The 17,429-nt window shown below is 45.5% G+C and overlaps 1 protein-coding gene across 5 annotated transcripts in view; it reads left to right on the top strand.

Moving 5' to 3' along the window:
- The window catches only part of LOC124184325 (lachesin-like), a 60,534-nt gene that overhangs the window by 28,326 nt on the left and 14,779 nt on the right, over positions 1 to 17,429 (top strand). For 2 of the 5 annotated variants that reach the window (XM_046573897.1, XM_046573896.1), the window contains exons 2-3: positions 12,231 to 12,324; positions 16,140 to 16,261. In XM_046573897.1, coding sequence (XP_046429853.1) covers positions 12,264 to 12,324; positions 16,140 to 16,261 — 183 coding nt within the window. In that variant the 5' untranslated portion in view covers positions 12,231 to 12,263. Of the gene's footprint in view, positions 1 to 11,013; positions 11,041 to 12,227; positions 12,325 to 16,139; positions 16,262 to 17,429 lie in introns of those variants that run through there. The other 3 variants (XM_046573898.1, XM_046573895.1, XM_046573894.1) reach the window with 2 other exon arrangements.

Genomic DNA, 17,429 nt, shown 5'->3' with positions numbered 1-17,429 from the left:
TTTAAATTTTCATCTCTCGAGTCTACTCTTTTCATCGATTTATCGGGGCCGAGAAAGGAAATTTTGACATTGGTTAAAATTTTTCGCGTCAGCCACGAGTGCGCCAGGTCATATTTGACGCAACACATCCTCCTCGGCTGCCCGTCCCCCGTGGGTTTCGAATGAAGTTGAATGATGTGGGTATTCGACGGGCTTCGCGAGGGTTGAAACGACGCAGGAGTGCGGGGGCGTAAGGGGGGGGGGGGGGGGGTGGCACGGTGCGAAGACAGGCTGCGTTAGGCTCGTTCAACTCCGTTCGGTTTTCAGTTCGGGGTTGGGTTCGAGCATTTGTTTAACTGACAGTAACGTACAAGTAATAAACATACCTGACTGCTTCCGTAGGGTGTGACTGGGCTCCGGGTTGAAGGTGTGGCTCGAACGGAGGTGAAGACAGGTTAGACTTCGACTGACACAAAATTGTAAAACATTCAACAACGGGAATCCGCATAGCCAATTTCCGGTTGTAAAATTATCCTTTTCATTTTCACGTATGAGAAAAAAGTTTACATTTTATCAGTGTCATAGGCGTAAAATTTTCATCCAGCATGTTCTACGTCATATTGATTGGATCGCTTGTTTTTCGAAGAGAATTTACGTGTGTTATTATTGTACATGGAACTTTCTCCAATGGGAGGAACAAATATTAAAACTAAATCCTCCAGGTTACACACCTTCTAGTCACATTACTCCTTTTCTCGTTGTTAACCTTTAAAGTGCATCGTTGTTTCGCGGATCATTAAGTGCATCGTGGGTGTCCGACACCCGCGAGACTTTGAACGTTAATTACTCAGCCGCTATCGAATATTTTGTTACAAAAATTTAATCCGATATAGTTTAACTTATATATTTTATTATATAGTAGGTATTTTAAGTATTTATTTATTTTAATAACACAAAAAAAATTGCTGAAAGAAAAAAAATGGAAAAAATGGATTTTTTTACTTAAAAAATTGTATCTCGCGTAATTTTAAATATTTTTAGCTAAAAATTTAGGATGGTACTCTTCAAATACTATACTTTTAGAAAAAAAATACTATAATACGGATGTTTTCAAAAAAGATATTTATTTGCACATTTGAAGTGCCAATTTTTCGGGTAAAATAACACATCAATTCTTAGCTATTTTCATGTTTTTATTTAATAAAAAAAGGATCGAAATAATGAAATAATACAAAATATTGAAGGATCACATAAAAAAGGATCGTATAAAAAAGTATTATTTATAAAAAAATAAAGTAATTTTCTTCTGCGTCACTTTCTTGGCCGCCAAAATTCTCTTCATCGTCTGCCGTTTCTAATAACGTTTCACGCAACAAGCGTGGTCGTAGGCTATAAGCCATCTACAAAGCAAAAATGTGTTAAATAATGAAAATAAAAATTTTTTTTCACTTTCGATAGTGTACTTACGTTAAATTATTGTTAATTACGTATACTAAAACAGAGAAAAAATTTGCTCCAAAAACACTTTTTCACCCACTACGTGCACAGTGGGTGTCGGACACCCGCGGATTTTAGAACGTCTACTTTGCGCAGCATCTGTTCGTATACTGACGCTTACCAAAATATACTAACCTACTTTACTTACAGTTAGTGATCTCAATTGCAGGTAGATGACGACATATACCCACTTTTTTCAAATTAAGTAATGTTTTTGGGACCTTAAACATTTCTGCGGGTGTCAAACACCCGTGATGCACTTTAAAGGTTAATTACATCGTTGCGGTACGTGCAAAATTAGGCCAAACCGTATTCTAGATCACTTGCATATTTCCGAATTCCGGGAAAAAACAAAAAAGTAGACAATCTTCAAGCAGTATTGCTATGTTCTCGTTAAAAGCACCCGACAAATAATAACACAAAATACAAAAATGTCGTCGTGAAACGAAGTAATGAAAAGCAAACCTTTGAAGGCGCTGACGTATCGACACGTTGCACGATGCAACAAATTTTCATTATTTTCGCCGTCGACGTTGCTCCGCGATGGATTTTCGTTACATGACCATACGGGGTCCAATAATTGTTCTCCGTTCATCCAAACTTCATCCTGACCGTAATAACAACTTTGTACGAACAGGAGTTTGCTGTCCGTCACTCTATATTTCGCCGTCGAAACCCTGCAGAGAGCGTGAAATTTTTTAACCAAGAAGAATAATCCGACTCCCTGATTCCTGTACCTACAAAACACCTACAACCAAATCCGAAATCCATATACGCTGTTTAATTTAACCCTCTGCTTGAATTATCACCATATACGACAGCACGTGACATCTAATTAGGCGTTTCGCGTTGTCGAGGCTCCGGATCCTGTCGTCAGTAGTAAGAGTCCCGTGCCTGTCAGACATAAGCTGGCGGCTGCTGCATCCGTTGGTGCGACATGCGAAATGCCTGCAACTTGTAAGCAGACGTATTCGAGCCGGGTGCAGGGCGATGATATAACGGATGAGACGGAGCGGAAGGCAAGAGGTATATCGCGATGGGACACGGTTGCCGCTTACAGAGAAAGGCGCGCCGCTGCCCGCAGGCACAACTTAATGAGCTTCCTGTTTGCGTTGATTCCGGACCTGCGATGCACATTTCGAAATTGCGCGATGCACGGACTCCGACGTTACGCTGCACGACGGGGAAGAATTATTGTTCAGGGACGAGAACCCGCTGACTCTGTGTCAATTCACCGAAAAAGACAGCGGGATATACGTTCGAACTTCTCCCATTCCTTCGAATTCCGATCATCTTTCATCCGTCAGAAGTTGCTGTGATAAATCTGCATCGACGGAAACCACGTTCGTCAGGTTTGACGCGTACGGCGTCACGTGATCGAACCACCCTCCAAGGATACGGAGGACTAACGGAAAGGATTCGTCCCTCGTTCTTATATATAGCGTTGTAACTATCATGTTTGTTCACTTCGGCATCAACGTGTCCGAAAGTTGTGAATATCCATGAAGTCGGAATATACCGTTTGTCAATGTTGACTGTAAAAAGTGCGACACTTGACTTTTTAGAGGGAAAATATTTTGTCGCACGGAAAATATTGCGAAATTATAAATTGCCGAGCGGAGTGGGTACCCTGTTTTTTTTTCTCCTTTGCAGAAACTTTAAGTGTCAACAGAGTTCTCACCGAGCCGTGTATCTTTTTAACCTCTCTCTAACGCTTCGCGAGATCCGGAAGGTCGATTAGCATCCGAGGAGCCGGAGATTGAACGAATTAAAATATAAGATCTGGGGAGGGATTCCTGGCGTCGAGCAGGGACGAACGAATCCGATCCTTCGTCCTTGCAGGAATTAAGAACCTTTTCCACCAACGGTCCGAGTGCCTATTCACATTTCAGCGTACGTATATGACGTGCATACAGGTGTATTGTGCTCCCGGTACCTACTATAGGCGTCAAGAGCCATTGCTCGGGTATCGTCGACGCGTTAGTAGGGGATCAGTGACTCGCACAATGCACGTACTAGAACCTGAATGCATTAATCCCACCTCTGCTCGCAAGTATCAAGAGGATTTCCACGGCTCACGTATCGTGCAAGTCCTCGTCCGCCATCTGCCAACTTGTCGTTAAGCTGCCAGGAATGAGTTCGCCGGTGGGGAATTCGAATGCTGCCGAATGATGACAATATATCCACATAACCGGGTGTATCACCCTTGTAACTTTCGGAAAACTGATCCGCACAGTTTCCTCGGGTTTCTACCCTGGCACCGAGGATACGTTTCCACCCGAGGTTTGCGTGATATTCAACAACCGCATCATTTTATCTAACGCGTTGTAATTCTTTTCTCAGCCTTGAAAATCCCGTTTTCCAGACCAGCGCCCGCGAGCAATGTTGACAACATTGTTTGGCGATGATTATCAGAGAAAGTTAAAAATTTACAATCCACATTCCTCAGCTCGTACCTCGAACAAGAGCTTTTTCGTTTATTGACAAAATTGGATTAGTCGAGATTCCGTTGCCTTCAATTTTAATTTCTAAGTTAAAAACGGCACGCGTGCTTTTATCAACAATGAATCAAATAGTTGTCTATGTAGGAAAGCAAATGTTTGCGATATCCGGTTCAGTCGCGAGTTTTGTGGAGATAAAATATATATTTTCTGGAAACATTTCCCTACGTGGTAGAAAACTCACCGTTCCCCGAGTGGCATTAATTTTGTTCAAAGTTCTAACTGATGTGAGTCAAAATTGTACAAACTGCAGGATACGCCGTGGCGTCGGGACGCCTGCAGACGTCTGTGCGTCGTCTCACGTGACCTATAACCCGAACTAAAGGAGTATGAGCTACAGAGGTGTCTGGGTGAAGTGCAGCCTGCTCACTCATGAACACGGAAGCAAACTTTACAGACAGTTTAAACCGCAATCCTTAACTTCGTAGGATGAACCAAGTTTTCGATGCACCGACAGCCGGTGCGACGAAAACTCGACTTTGCCGACTTTTCCAGCTGCATGCACAGCTGCCAAAATTCACCTCTTCGATAATCGACGACTGATAGCTCATCGATCTCTCGATCATTGAGCAATACGGAATATTTTATTTCGTTAGCTCGCGGCCTACGGGAGCCACAAGTTTGAAAGGCAACTTGTATATACGCTGATAATTTCATCAGCGCAATACCGGCATTCGTTATCTGTTAGTTATCGGAAGGTAGAATCTCAGGAGATTTGTACTCCGCAGGGAATCGCCGTTCTGCTACCGTTAGAGTTCCGGGATGCAAGATTTAAGTCGGTAGCTTGAGTATAAATCGATGGAAGAAAAATGACCGAATGAATTTCTGCTCGAATGAAGCCAGGGCTGTCGACTCCTCGGAACTCCGTTGAAATCGAGGACTCGTTCGACCGTTTACTCGCTCTTCATCCTCGCTCTTCTATATATACGTCGGCCTCAAGTTTCACTGACGCGGAATAAAATGCTGGATTTTCGCAAGCGTCTCCTTGTGCAGGCCGAACTGGCGTACCGAGGAGGAGCGAAATTTGGCGTGATTAATTCCAAGGCGGATTTCAGGGTTGAGACCCGGGGTCGGGAATAGGATCAGAGGTCTCGAGGTCCTCGGGTTAAGGAACAGAGCGAGGTGTGGGATGAATGTGGGACAGCGGGAAAGGCTCGAAGGAGCTGCCGAGGGACATGCGACACGGGTAAGGTCGCTGTAATCGGAAGTAGGGACCACTGTAAGTGCCAATTGATGCCATCCAGTGCCACGCGAGCAGTTGCTTGTCTGGTTATGACCGTGGCGATGGATGCTTCAAATGAATTTAACCGAGAATTTAACTTCTATACTGCTAAAAATCTTCGCAAAAAGAATCGTATTTTCGTTTCAATTTAGAACTAAAGATGAATCGAGTTATATGATATAAATATCGATAATGGTTTCATCTGTTGAAGGATAACGTTGTTTGTTTTTTTTTTTTCTTTATTTACACGCGCGCTGAAAGTATCAAGATTCTGAACAATGCGACCTTTTGTGTAAGGCTAAAGCATGTCGGTTTTACCGAGTCTCAGAATTAGCGATAGAAGATATGGAACCCGCAGCCCGCGTTAATAACTCTCAGTGAATATGTCGTGGGCGGACAGGGTGACGGACGGAGAAATGGCGGTTCTGCGTAATCCGGTTCTTCCTCGAACTAAACCTATACACGTTGGCTGACAAATGAGCCTAGTTAATAACGTATGGCAGTCGACTCGGAAGAACGGAGATGACAAGTAGATAGCATATTATAATACGGCGGTGAAAACAACGGCTTTAACGATAAAGGGCGCCGCATCGCGGCTCCGAGTGAGACCATCTCCCGGGTTAGATCTCTAAATTTCCGGTCAGTTGCACGGGAAAGTTTGAAATAGGATTAAACTCCGGTCTGAGCCATTTTTCTCGGTTTCCCGAGATTGGTGAACGGTGCGAGCTGGACCCTGCAGCGACGACTTTCAATCGTTAATCTTCGACATCAATTTCGGTGCCACGTTCCCCCGACACCGTAGCAACCTACTACACGTCATGTACCTTCCGAGCTCCAATTCCATTGCGGGAAGTTGGAAAGAAAATTAGCAATCTTCAGTCACGTCGACAAGTATTTCTTGAAATTGATAGACCAAGGCTCAAGATTCGCCTCGGTATCTGGAGCCTTGGATCAAAGATGCGAAAACCTCAGAGATTAGCCAAATATAAAGTAAGGCGGCTAATCTTGTACGCTGCTAGGTAGGAATTCCTTACGAGCAAAGAAGAGGGGGTGGAGTTTCCTCGGGCCTGTACGATTCGGTGTTTGCGGCTGAAGCAGCCCCGAGTCTTTTCTATAACAAGAGACGAATAGCACGCCAAGTGAAGAAAGAGATTTCGTTTCGTGTTTCCGAGAAACGGAGGATGGAGCGGATGCTCGAAAGCCGGGGGCGGAGGGAGGCTGCGGCCTCCTCTTCCTTCCGTTGTTAGCAATGAGCCGGCGTCGCGGGCTTAACTTAAGCTCTCCGGCTAAGAATCTCCAGCCCCCGCAGCAGCCACCTCTGACCTTCGCCCGAATCCCTTCTAGTTTTCCCCGTCGTCCCCAAACCTCCAGCAACACCCTCGATTTTCCTCAGCGCGTTTAGCCCCGAAGAACAAGCCGGGCTCGAACTCATTTCACGGGGATAACTATTCCCTGCAGAAACACGGCCCACCCTGGGCGGGAAGAGGACACACCGATTAGTGACAGCCACTGTGTACTCGTCCTCCACGCTCCGTGTAACCGGGTCCTAGTCGTCCTGTCGAGTGATAATCGCAGACCTTCGCTCGAGTTATTGGAGCTATTTCGACCGCCGTCCTTTCCGGCAAGATCAGTTTCCCTACGCGCAAGAGTGCGGGATTTGGGACGCAGAAGCCGTCTTTCTTACTTTAATAATTGTCCTCGTGTTACGCCGTTCACGCACCGAGAAAGCAGGTCACGTTGTACTTATACTCCAGCTCTAGGCCGGGATCGACTCAATTTTATACATGAGTTCGGGGAACTTGAAAATCCTTCGTAGCCTCAACTTTCCACCGCACGTGTCAAAAGTTATAGATATTTACATTTTCAAACCGTGCGGTAGACGTTCTTACAACTTACCCTTGCGTCTGTGCCTTCGTTATACGTGTATGGCCACGTGATTTCACAGCCATTAGGAATGATCGGGCTGTTTGAGATGAAACTCGTCCGCATTATTTTCTTGAAAGTCGAGAGTCTGCTATATAATGCTGAGAAAACGCGACCGCGATCCTCGCTGAATTTATACTTTATCATATTTTATCGGTAGGCCTAAACGGAGGTTGATAATTCCATAATGCTACCTCAAATGGACTGCGATATTTCACAAATGATATCGTATAAATTGGTTGCAGAATTTCCACTTCCTCTCCGTCGAGATTTGAACGACAAGATCATGTTTTCTCTTCTACATATTTAGCATAAAGAATTGTTATACAATTGATTTCTCGACTCGGGAAAACGAAAGCTCAAGAAAGAGATCAGGAAGAGAGGAAAAAAAGATATCGAGCCATTGTATGTAACGTCATTATTTTTTCTAATTCTTCTTCTTTTTTTTTTTTCTTTGGTAAAATACGTTATTCCCAGAAGTGAAATACCGGGGAAGGAAGGAATTAAACCTCCCCCTTTATTCCCCCTGAAAGCCACCAGCTCCTTTCTATGCCGTTCTCTTGAGCGGCTTAAGCAGAAGAGAGGGATAAAGAAGAGGAAAGAGAAAGGGGGATAGAGAAAATGTGAGAAAAGAAACCAAGTATTGAGCATAAATTAACATTCAGTTTCGGTTCCTAGTTTATTTCTCTCGCCTATTTTGTGATTTCTTGCGCCGAAGCCTTGCCGCTGGAGATTCTCTCTGCAACCCAGCAAATCTCTTTCTCTCTCTCTCTCTCTCTCTCTCTTTTTCCCTCAGGCGTAATTCAAGCCGAGCACCAGGAGCGACGAAGCTCTTTTTCCTCTCTGTACAAAACGACGTTTTAATTAAAAATTTAAGCGGCGATGAATCGCCGGGAACAAAAAACCAGCGAGCTGTTTACACGACTCAGGAACAACCGTTCATTATTATACACAGTTCACGGGTGAGATAAATCTCATAATTGCATCAAGTTACGATAAACGATCCACACTTATTTCGGTCAACGACGAAGGCTTGATTACAGGACGCATAGATTTCGGATGAACGACAAGTGCTCACAGAGTGGCAGGTAGATTCGGCAGGGTTAATATATAAATGCCTTGCGTGATTCGGACCGGGTGTTGAAGTCGACGGAATATGGATCAACTGAGGTGAAGGAGGCTGGGGGCGGCGGGTGGAGGCAGAAGGAGAAGTACATTACATCCGCATTAGCCTCGTAACTCACACGGGCCGCGAGGCGTCGCGAAGCTAACCTGCGGAGGCATATTTAACCATACCATAACCGCTTCTGATCGGATCAACGCGGCCGCAGGACTCGCGCTGAATCAAGCTTTATTCTCGCGTCGAGTCAGAAGCTCGCGTTTCAAGCTCGAGGATTCGGGGATGAAATCCCGAGGCTATCGGAATTGAACCGCGACTATACTAATCGAGGGGAAATAACCAGGCGACCTCAACTTGCCGACTAATGCTGCCGGGGAATTAGTGCTGATTCTAAACAACGCGGCCGCGTCTTCCCGGCCTGAGAGAGAGACTCTGGGAAAGCTGATACAGCATGGCCATGGTCGCTTAATGCCGGTACGCGAAGGATTATGGATGTTGGCGGTAGGGTGAGGCGGGGATGGAACGCCTTGGAGTTGAAATGGCTTCTGACAACGCTCGGTCTCGCAACAGCTTACCTATACATACCTATACCTTCGATGGTGTATCTGATACGCATTAATCTGACGCTATATCGACTTCTCGGATCCTTTCTATTCCGTCTTTTATTCGTTTGGGATATTTGAACCAGCTCATCCGACGATAGCCGACTAGGACAATGTTATTGACGTTTATGATAGATGCCGTTCACTGAGAGTGGGGGGGGGGGGGATAAACTGAAAGTCCTGCCTACCCTCGGCGTGATTCTCTTCACTTGTATAATATAGATTTACTGTTTTCAGGGGAGGCGTGAACGGTGTACAGATCGTAAAGTTTTAAAACGGTATAACAATATCCGAGAACGTAAATACAGATAAATCGGGCTAGGCGATCAGGGCAGCTTTTGGGGCCTCTTGAAATAAACTCGATGAAAGAACCGGGGGTAGAAAATGTCGAGTCTCCTTTGCGGTGAGAGGTCTTGGAATGTTTCGTCGAGAGATTTTGCGAAAAGGGAATTATTTTCGTGGCACAATCACATTCCGAAATTCTACCTCAAAGCGTTTACCGTGTACTCGGAATTCTTTGCAAAGTCGCGGCGCGGTCTCGAGCTTTTTCTTTCCGTCCTCCTTGAAAGAGCTAATTAACTCAAAACCTGACAAGAACGCAACAATCGAGCCGGCGAAAATTACCGAATTAAACGTCAGCCATCGTGTTATTTAAAGAGGAAAGGTGACTGCGCGTTTTCGTGCGATTGGGCCTTAAAATCTAGGCGATATCGACCCGGACGTATTGCTTTAATTCCCGCGGTGGCTCAATTGATAACGACCTCTGATAACGAGGGTCGCCTAGCTTCAATGAAACGCTGGCTGAAATTGAATATTCGGTCAACCAGAAGACGACCTTCGCTCCCCAAAGAACCGTCCGACACTTCTTCCCCGCTGACCATTCCGCGGTCAGGGGAATTCGCCTGACGGATCGAGCAACTTATTGTTAGTTAGACACACGGTCACTCATTCACTCTTCCGTACCCTCGAGGCCCGTGTCGCCAGCAGACATCGAGTAACATGTGTTTGAAGGAAAGGCGGAAAAAACAATTTACTCGCTTGAGGGAACAATTACATTAGACCATATCTCAAGCGCAGAACAGTGGGCACGATCAAGGAGGAGGGAGAGCCGGGCCCGCGACGGGAATCCTGCGACTAGGAGGAAGCACGATGTATAAGCAGAACCGCGCCGGGACGAAACGAAACGAAACGAAACAAAACGGAACTGAACGGAGCGGAACAGCTGTATTTTCGCTTCTACTTGTTACGCGAATATTGTTCCCTGGCATTTCCCCTAATCCTTCCTCTCCTCGTCGCTCTCGAATTCTGGTTTTTCATCTTCATCCCATCCTCGTAACGGCCGGGCTAAACAACCGTGCGCAAAATCGCGCACGGTTTCGGAATCAGCCTTTCCTTTCGTCTCTTTACTCGTCCTCCCCTATGTATAGGTAGCGCAATGTCACGGACCACCAGCTCCTCACTCTATCGTATGTACCGAATGGTAGCGACGAAATGTCAAGGCTCATGATACGGTCGAAACTAGACTTCTAAAGAATATTTCTTGTTCCTCTGTTTTGTCTCTATTTGTTCCTGTCCCGTCTAACTTAAAGTTCCCACAAGTGATCTGTACAAAAAGTCAATGTGGTTACGTCTCCGTTACATCTGTATCCAACTTGGTGAACCTGGTGCAAACGCAGTCTATAATTGCCGAGACACTGTTACATCCCTGGCAGGTCCTTCAACGACGCAAAACTGTCAATACGCTACCTTCTGTGACGCGGATGACGTGATATATTTATATTTTTGTTGTATTTCTCTAGTTGGTTTTTTATCATTCTTTTCATGCTTACCCGTTTGCAAGCTACGTACCCGTGTAAGCCTTGATTCTCCGAAGGATGAAGGCGGCCGTTATATCCAAAGTACCTACACCCTTCTCCTCAAAGAAACGTCTTTAATTCGCTCAGGTATAAAAAACTGAAATTTTCGCAGATCTTCGATTTCCATCGTTCTCCATGCACGAACGCCTCGTGCTTGATACGCCCACAGATGAAAAAAAAAAAACTTGCTAGAGGGTAAAGCTAGTTTCAATCACGATCGTTTGTTATAAAACACACAAAGCCGCTGATTAACTAATTCAGTGTCTGATCAATTTTTAGTGACATTTCTCTGCCGCACAATCGCTGGTCAAAGAATAAAATCTACTGGATGACTGTAGTGGTTGTAATATTCAAACCTACCGTCTTATATAACCTGATCAGCTCCGAATAATCGGTCGGCTATTCGAGTGCACTACATAATGTAAGATACAGATTTCCCGGGCGTCTTTCCGAGCTCTCATAAAAATAAGTTGCTTAGCTTTCATAGACCGGAAATAACAGGTTCCTGATTTCGAGGCATGAGGGTGATCGGGGCGCTGCGCAGCGGGGTGGAGGGTTTCCTTTCCCCCGTCCTCAAACAGCAGAATCAATTCTATTGGGATGAAAATATGTATATGTATAATGTATATACGTATACACGTATATTCCATACATATACTACAGTTATATAGAAAAGGCCAGAGTGGCGCGCGCGGTTTTGTGATTTGTAGGAATTTTGACGTCGGATTGAAAGCGGACCGAGAAGACAATAAAGAATAAAGGTCGATGCATCGTAAGCGAAATTTTCATTTAGTTTGGCGATAAAGGGACTCGGTGTGCGGTTGCAGAGAGCGGCGGACACGTTTCCAGCCAATCCGTCGGTTCCGCCGCGATGCCGTGTGCGTGTGGAACTCTTGACGGGCTTGTGTGCCGTCTGGCCGTGTGGATATGCGAAACGGCGGCGGTGCCACGGGGCAGTCGAGGGTGTTATCGGGGTCGGGAATGGCGGGGGTTGGGGGGTGAACTCCAGGGTGGATATATCAACGGTTGGCGTTTATGTGGCGACCAACTGTCGAGTTAATATTCACGCGGTCCTCAAACCCGGGCGCCGCCGGCACCCCGAGTGGAACAACCCGTCCTTTTTACCCCCAGAGAAATATAATATGAAACGTCGATGGGATCAAAATTCACTGCCCGAATCCCTGATCTTCAAGCCTCCAACTTTCGCTTAACAAATTAAAGGAGCTTCCATCGCCTCGCTCAAAATTAAACTCCCTGATTTAATCGGTGCAGGTTCACTTATCCGAATCGATGTTTTCATCAACTTCCTAATACGCTTGTTAGCCTTTTCGAGCACCGTTTGATTCAATCGGGGGTATTATTTACTCTGCTTAATTCACGGTTATCGGTTTCACCTCATGTTTTTTTTTTTGTTCATCTTCTTTATGCATATGCAATACGTACATACCTATCCACCCTTGTAAATCTCTTTTCAACGAAATTTCAAGACATCGTTACAGCCCCAATTATTCGACATTATCGTTTCAGAAGGAGCGAACACAAGGAGAGTCCACAGCCTATGGCATGGCCCCGAGTGACGTCAGCCTCGCACTTGTACTTGCTGCGTTCCTTCACTCCACATTCGGTGAGTTCAATCTTCTCGTATTATAGGTATTTCATTTTCTCTCACCTGGAAATAAACTTGACCTATAGGCGTATGTATCGCGTTATGCTGAATCGTGTGACGTTTATTGACGTTGAAATGCACGACGGTTGGAATGAAATAGCTGACGGCATAACCACGCTCACTCCGATCAATCCTGGGGCGATGAATTTTATAGCTTTCGTAGGAAGGTGCTGACTTTAACGTTAATTACCTACGCATGGGGAATGTTCGAAGGTCTGCTGGAAGGTCCTCGAATATTGCTGAACTTCGTTGACACTTTGAGCTCAGTTTATACGCCTGTGTATATTGCATGTATACGTATAATACCAAAGGTTCCGACTTACTTCCAATGCGCAAGTATTCCGAACGTGAGGCTTGTTCGGGACTAAAATCTCTTCGGGAATCGAAGGTCGGGGCTCCGGCTGGAAACTTTGCCATTGCGCATCGTGAAACGAACGTCAGACACGTGGTTCCCAGCTACGGAATTATATTCACTAGCTACCGGACCCGCCACTACCTCGGGGGCAACAACCGCTTACCTCGTAAGTACTGGAGAGGTTCCCTAAATGCGCGAGAGATAGTCACTTCATCTCGACCAAGGACCATTTATTTACCATACCGCTGCGGCTGCTGTTCATGCCGCTGGTTGTCATCAAAAGATAAAAGTCCAGTTCACCCGGCTAGGGAGAGAAAGGAAGGAAGTAAGGATTTTCTCTCGCTCCGAATATACACATACAATACATGTGTGTAACGCTGTACATTGTGTACGCACGGATACAGATTTGCACGCAGAGGAGGAGCCTGCCTCGCGAAAGAGACCAAAAATATTCCAATTCCTTTCCTGAGGGGGGGAGGATAACTAAGCTCGCCCCGTTGTCCTCGGCGGTTGGTCGTCACCCGTTTTAATATAAACGAAATGGAATGCGTAACTGCAGGCGAGACGCCGCGACGCTGTTTGAAGCGTCGAATAGCCGGAAGGGCGGCAGGTAGGGGCGAGAGTCGTACGAGGAACGAGTACCTACAGCTGAAAACGTGTCCGGAAATCCGAATCTTTTCAGGAGTCAAGATCGATTACAGCATGGTTAAGCTGCACAACGTCGCAGCTCCAGCTCCTCGCTAAGAGACCCCTAAAGCAGTCGGCTGGGGTTGCTCGACCCCCCCATCGAGGAGCAGTCTCGAGTATAAGTGGAGATTTTGGTACTACGGGACTTTGAGTGAGCCAGTACGCGGTTACTGCCTGGAAAACGAACCGTGACGGCCGAGAGTTGACGGTTGGCTGCCAGCGGGAGGGTATTGAATGCCAATTCAGAGAGTGCCCGAAACTCTCGCCTTCCTTACTCCCGAGATATCGTCGGTGTCCGGATCGGTCCACGCACACAAGTTCGAAATTGTACAAGAGCTTACGCGCTTACGCTGATCCTTCGGAAAGTGATTCGGCTGGACCGTATCAATTTCTAAGCAAATGGATGCCGGCGGGGACTTGCTTTTCGAAATAACCGGGGCACCTACAGCCACTCGGAAACAGCGAATCCGCGGAAACCCCTTTATCCCGACGCTTCTGATACCCAGAAAGAGAGAGAGAGAGAGAGAGAGAGAGAGAGAGAGAGAGAGAGAGAAAGAGACAGAGAAATGTACATTTTATACGCATATTCAAGCTCAACCACGAGCGGGCTTAAGGAGTTGAGTTGCAAACGCTGCTCCGAGTTTCTTAAAGATAACGCCCTGGCGGTCTTACCCTTACAGTTAAGCTCTAAGATTTTGACGCTCGAAATAAAATTTGATTTTATAGCGAAAAAGTTTTAAGCCCGTTATGGTGTAAAAAAAAAAAGGGTAAGCACAGCTGAAGCAAAGATAGAAAACTTTTTTTCGTCGTGGTTTTGCGCGTTTTGTTATACGTATAAGTAAGAAGAATATGTGGTTTGCCGTAAAATCGTTTCCAAAATTCATTGGCTTACGGCGACGAGTCTCAGACATCACCAGCCACCCCAGGCGGAAATTACGTTAGACATCCGTATCTGCGTTTCCATCCTCACTTTCACGCTATTCTCTTCCTCCCTTTTCCTCACCGTCCGCGGATGCCATTTCATTCTCGAATTGTGCCAGCTAAATAATAACGTTTCAGGAAAAATACGTACTATTTTTCAGCATCGAACATTCTACTTTTACACCCTCGCGGATTTTCATCCCTTGCAGATACGTCTAAACATTCTAGACACAAGGTGAATTTCTTCGAAGTTTTGCGAAGCTTGACAAAGATCGAATTCATACTTCGGCTAATAGTGCTCTACACTTTTCGTTCACGTTAGCTGTTTTCGGAGGAAAAAATGATCAGTAAACCGCTGTATTCAAGCTGGCCAAAATTCTGTACGCAGGCAGCTCGGATGGCACCCAATTCGCGAAACAGCCGCCCTATGTATCATTCACAGCTGATTTGGCGCTGTATCACTGAGCTTTCCTCCTCATTCCGCACCCCCGACATCCGCATCGGAAGATTCACCCCAGCCGGGTGATGCAGGACTGCGTGATGCCGGAATTATCGGCATTATGTATACGTATTATGACGCGCTCGCGTATCGCCGAGCCGAATCAATTCCTCGATTTGTCAAACCGTAAGGCGGAAAAACGTTATTGGCGCGATAAGAAATGAAAAGAAAAGGAGAAAATGGGGCAGGTGATGGAGAAAAAGCACCCGGCCTGTATATAGGAGAGCTCGGTGATCGGCAGCGCAGCGAATGTAAGGGCTGCTTGGAATTCAGTCGATTTTCTCGGGGTGGGGACGAGGCTCGAACGAAGCCAAGGTGGTTAATGCGTCTGCCATTTTCGGCCCCCCTTTTACGCGGCAAGAAATCTGCTTATGAATAAAAACACACTTGTCAAAGGCGGGGAGTGGAACATTCTTCGATCGAGATTCGCATCGGATGTGTCATATCGGGTATGAACGAGTATGAGCAAAAAGTGAAATGATAGCCCGTGGAAGAAAGGGAGAAAAAAAGGCCCGCCAGGCTCAGATTCATTCTACACCGATTCACCGTCGCCGCGACTTATTTTTCTCACGAATAAATAGCTTCGCTGCAGAAATACAGTGCGAATGTATTTTCGCTTCCTATTATATATTATTCGTATATGATACCTAGCCAGGAAAAGATGAATGTACCTGCTTACCCGATACGGCATAATTCAGGCATTTCCTGAAACATCATTCAGCTGACTCTCTGCAGATTTATACCAGGGCGAAACAAAGCTCTTTTAACCCTGCACACAAATTCTGGATACATATTTGTATCTTTGTGAGTGTACGGTAGTTTTTTAGCACGATTTCACGGCCGAGTTAACGACGTTGCGCTAATTCGCCATAACGCCGCATCGTTCGCAAATTCTGCGGTTTGAAATTACAACGAAATTCGCATCACTTCGTTGGCGTATGAAGTACAAGCTCGTTGAACTATCCGAAAATTATCTCACTCACGTGAAAATTATAGGGTATATCTATTGTGGTTGTATTGTGAGGAACCGAATCCGAGCAACAGATGAACGAAATTACCGAGAGCGCACGAGGCGCAATCCGGTCAGCTATTTCATCCAACTCAATTTAGCCAACATGATTTCGCCCTAGCGGCCAATATAGAGAGTCAAAGAGAAAATTCACGTTATAGGTGCTCTCGCGATGCATTGGAAATATACAGATCATTGCAGTGCTCGATTATACGAACGTTACGACCGCCGAGCAATATCGCGTATAATTGTAATATAGCGCACAGTTTCAGCGACAATTTCAATCTCCTCATTGCATTCAGGTCAACTGATGCCGATGGCGGAGATCCAGCCGGAATTCTTGGCACCACTTGAAAATCACACCGTGACGCAAGGCCGGGACGTGTCGTTCACCTGCGTTGTCAATCATCTTCAGTCTTACAAGGTAAGTCCGAAGTATCCCAATTTCCGATGACAATACAACGCAACTCGCGCCAGATATCATGATAACTGCATCTGAAATCTCGGGTATCAATTTCCTCGAATTGTGTAGCAAATGAATGAAAAACTTTGGTCTTCTTGCATTTGCATATCCCGGAAGTCTATAATAAAAACGGAAGCATATAATAAAAACGGAAGATGCACCGACGTCTCGTCAATCTCGTACAGATGTAGTTATATAATTGTGTAATGCAAATATATGCGAAAGCTAGGCAATAATCGATTCGGCGGGTTTCCGGCGTATATTCGAAACACTTTTAACCGTAAATCGAGGAATTTCTTGGATTTTCCACCCTTGGATTTTCAACGCCTAGCTCACTTTCAGCCCGCCCTCCACCTCCTCACACTATCGTCGGTATAGCTACCGGCATTCACCCCATCTTCACCTTATAGGTATAGTATAGTGAATATACGTGATGCGCGGCGGGCACGATTCTAAATTCCCGAAGCGTTTTGAATCCGATGAAATTCCGTCGGGTGAGTTTCTCCTTTCGAATGCCGCGACGCGGATTTTTCACGTCAGTTTGCATCGCCGTCAAGCCGCGACGGGATCGAAGGAAAACAATAAATGTGTATTCCACATATATAAATATACATACATTCATATGTATAAGTATATATATATATATATATATTCCCGTACCGTGCTCCGTCGATTTTCCATATCTGTAACCGGCTTCTATGCATGTAGTACCGCCTGGTCCATGTTTATAGATTATCACGTCGACGGGTCTCGAAGTCATGCATTTTTATCGACTTATAGACGACGCCCGGCATCGATTTGAAATAGATTCGCAAAACAAAAAAGAAACAAGACCAAAAAATAAAAAATAAAAATCACCGTTTTATGGAAATATGAAAGGTTCCATCGCCTGAAGATGAGCGTCATGTTCGCGGAGTAAGAAGAGACCGCCAAGTTGTGACTGGCCAGCTGTTTTAAAAATTTTCTTCAACGCACCTTACCGCGTCACGTTGTTCATAATTTCGTGCTGGAAGCTCGGTAACATTCTACGAAGCTATAAAGCCGGTAAACGATGTCACGTAAAGACGGCGAACGTATTGCGCCGAGCGTATACTTCAACTGCTGCAGGTGTAATTATTCACGCATTAGC

This window comes from Neodiprion fabricii, chromosome 6, assembly GCF_021155785.1.
Source record: "Neodiprion fabricii isolate iyNeoFabr1 chromosome 6, iyNeoFabr1.1, whole genome shotgun sequence".
NCBI lineage: Eukaryota > Metazoa > Arthropoda > Insecta > Hymenoptera > Diprionidae > Neodiprion > Neodiprion fabricii.
The sequence above is the reverse complement of the archived record's forward strand: the minus strand, read 5'-3'. Positions and strand labels throughout refer to the sequence as shown.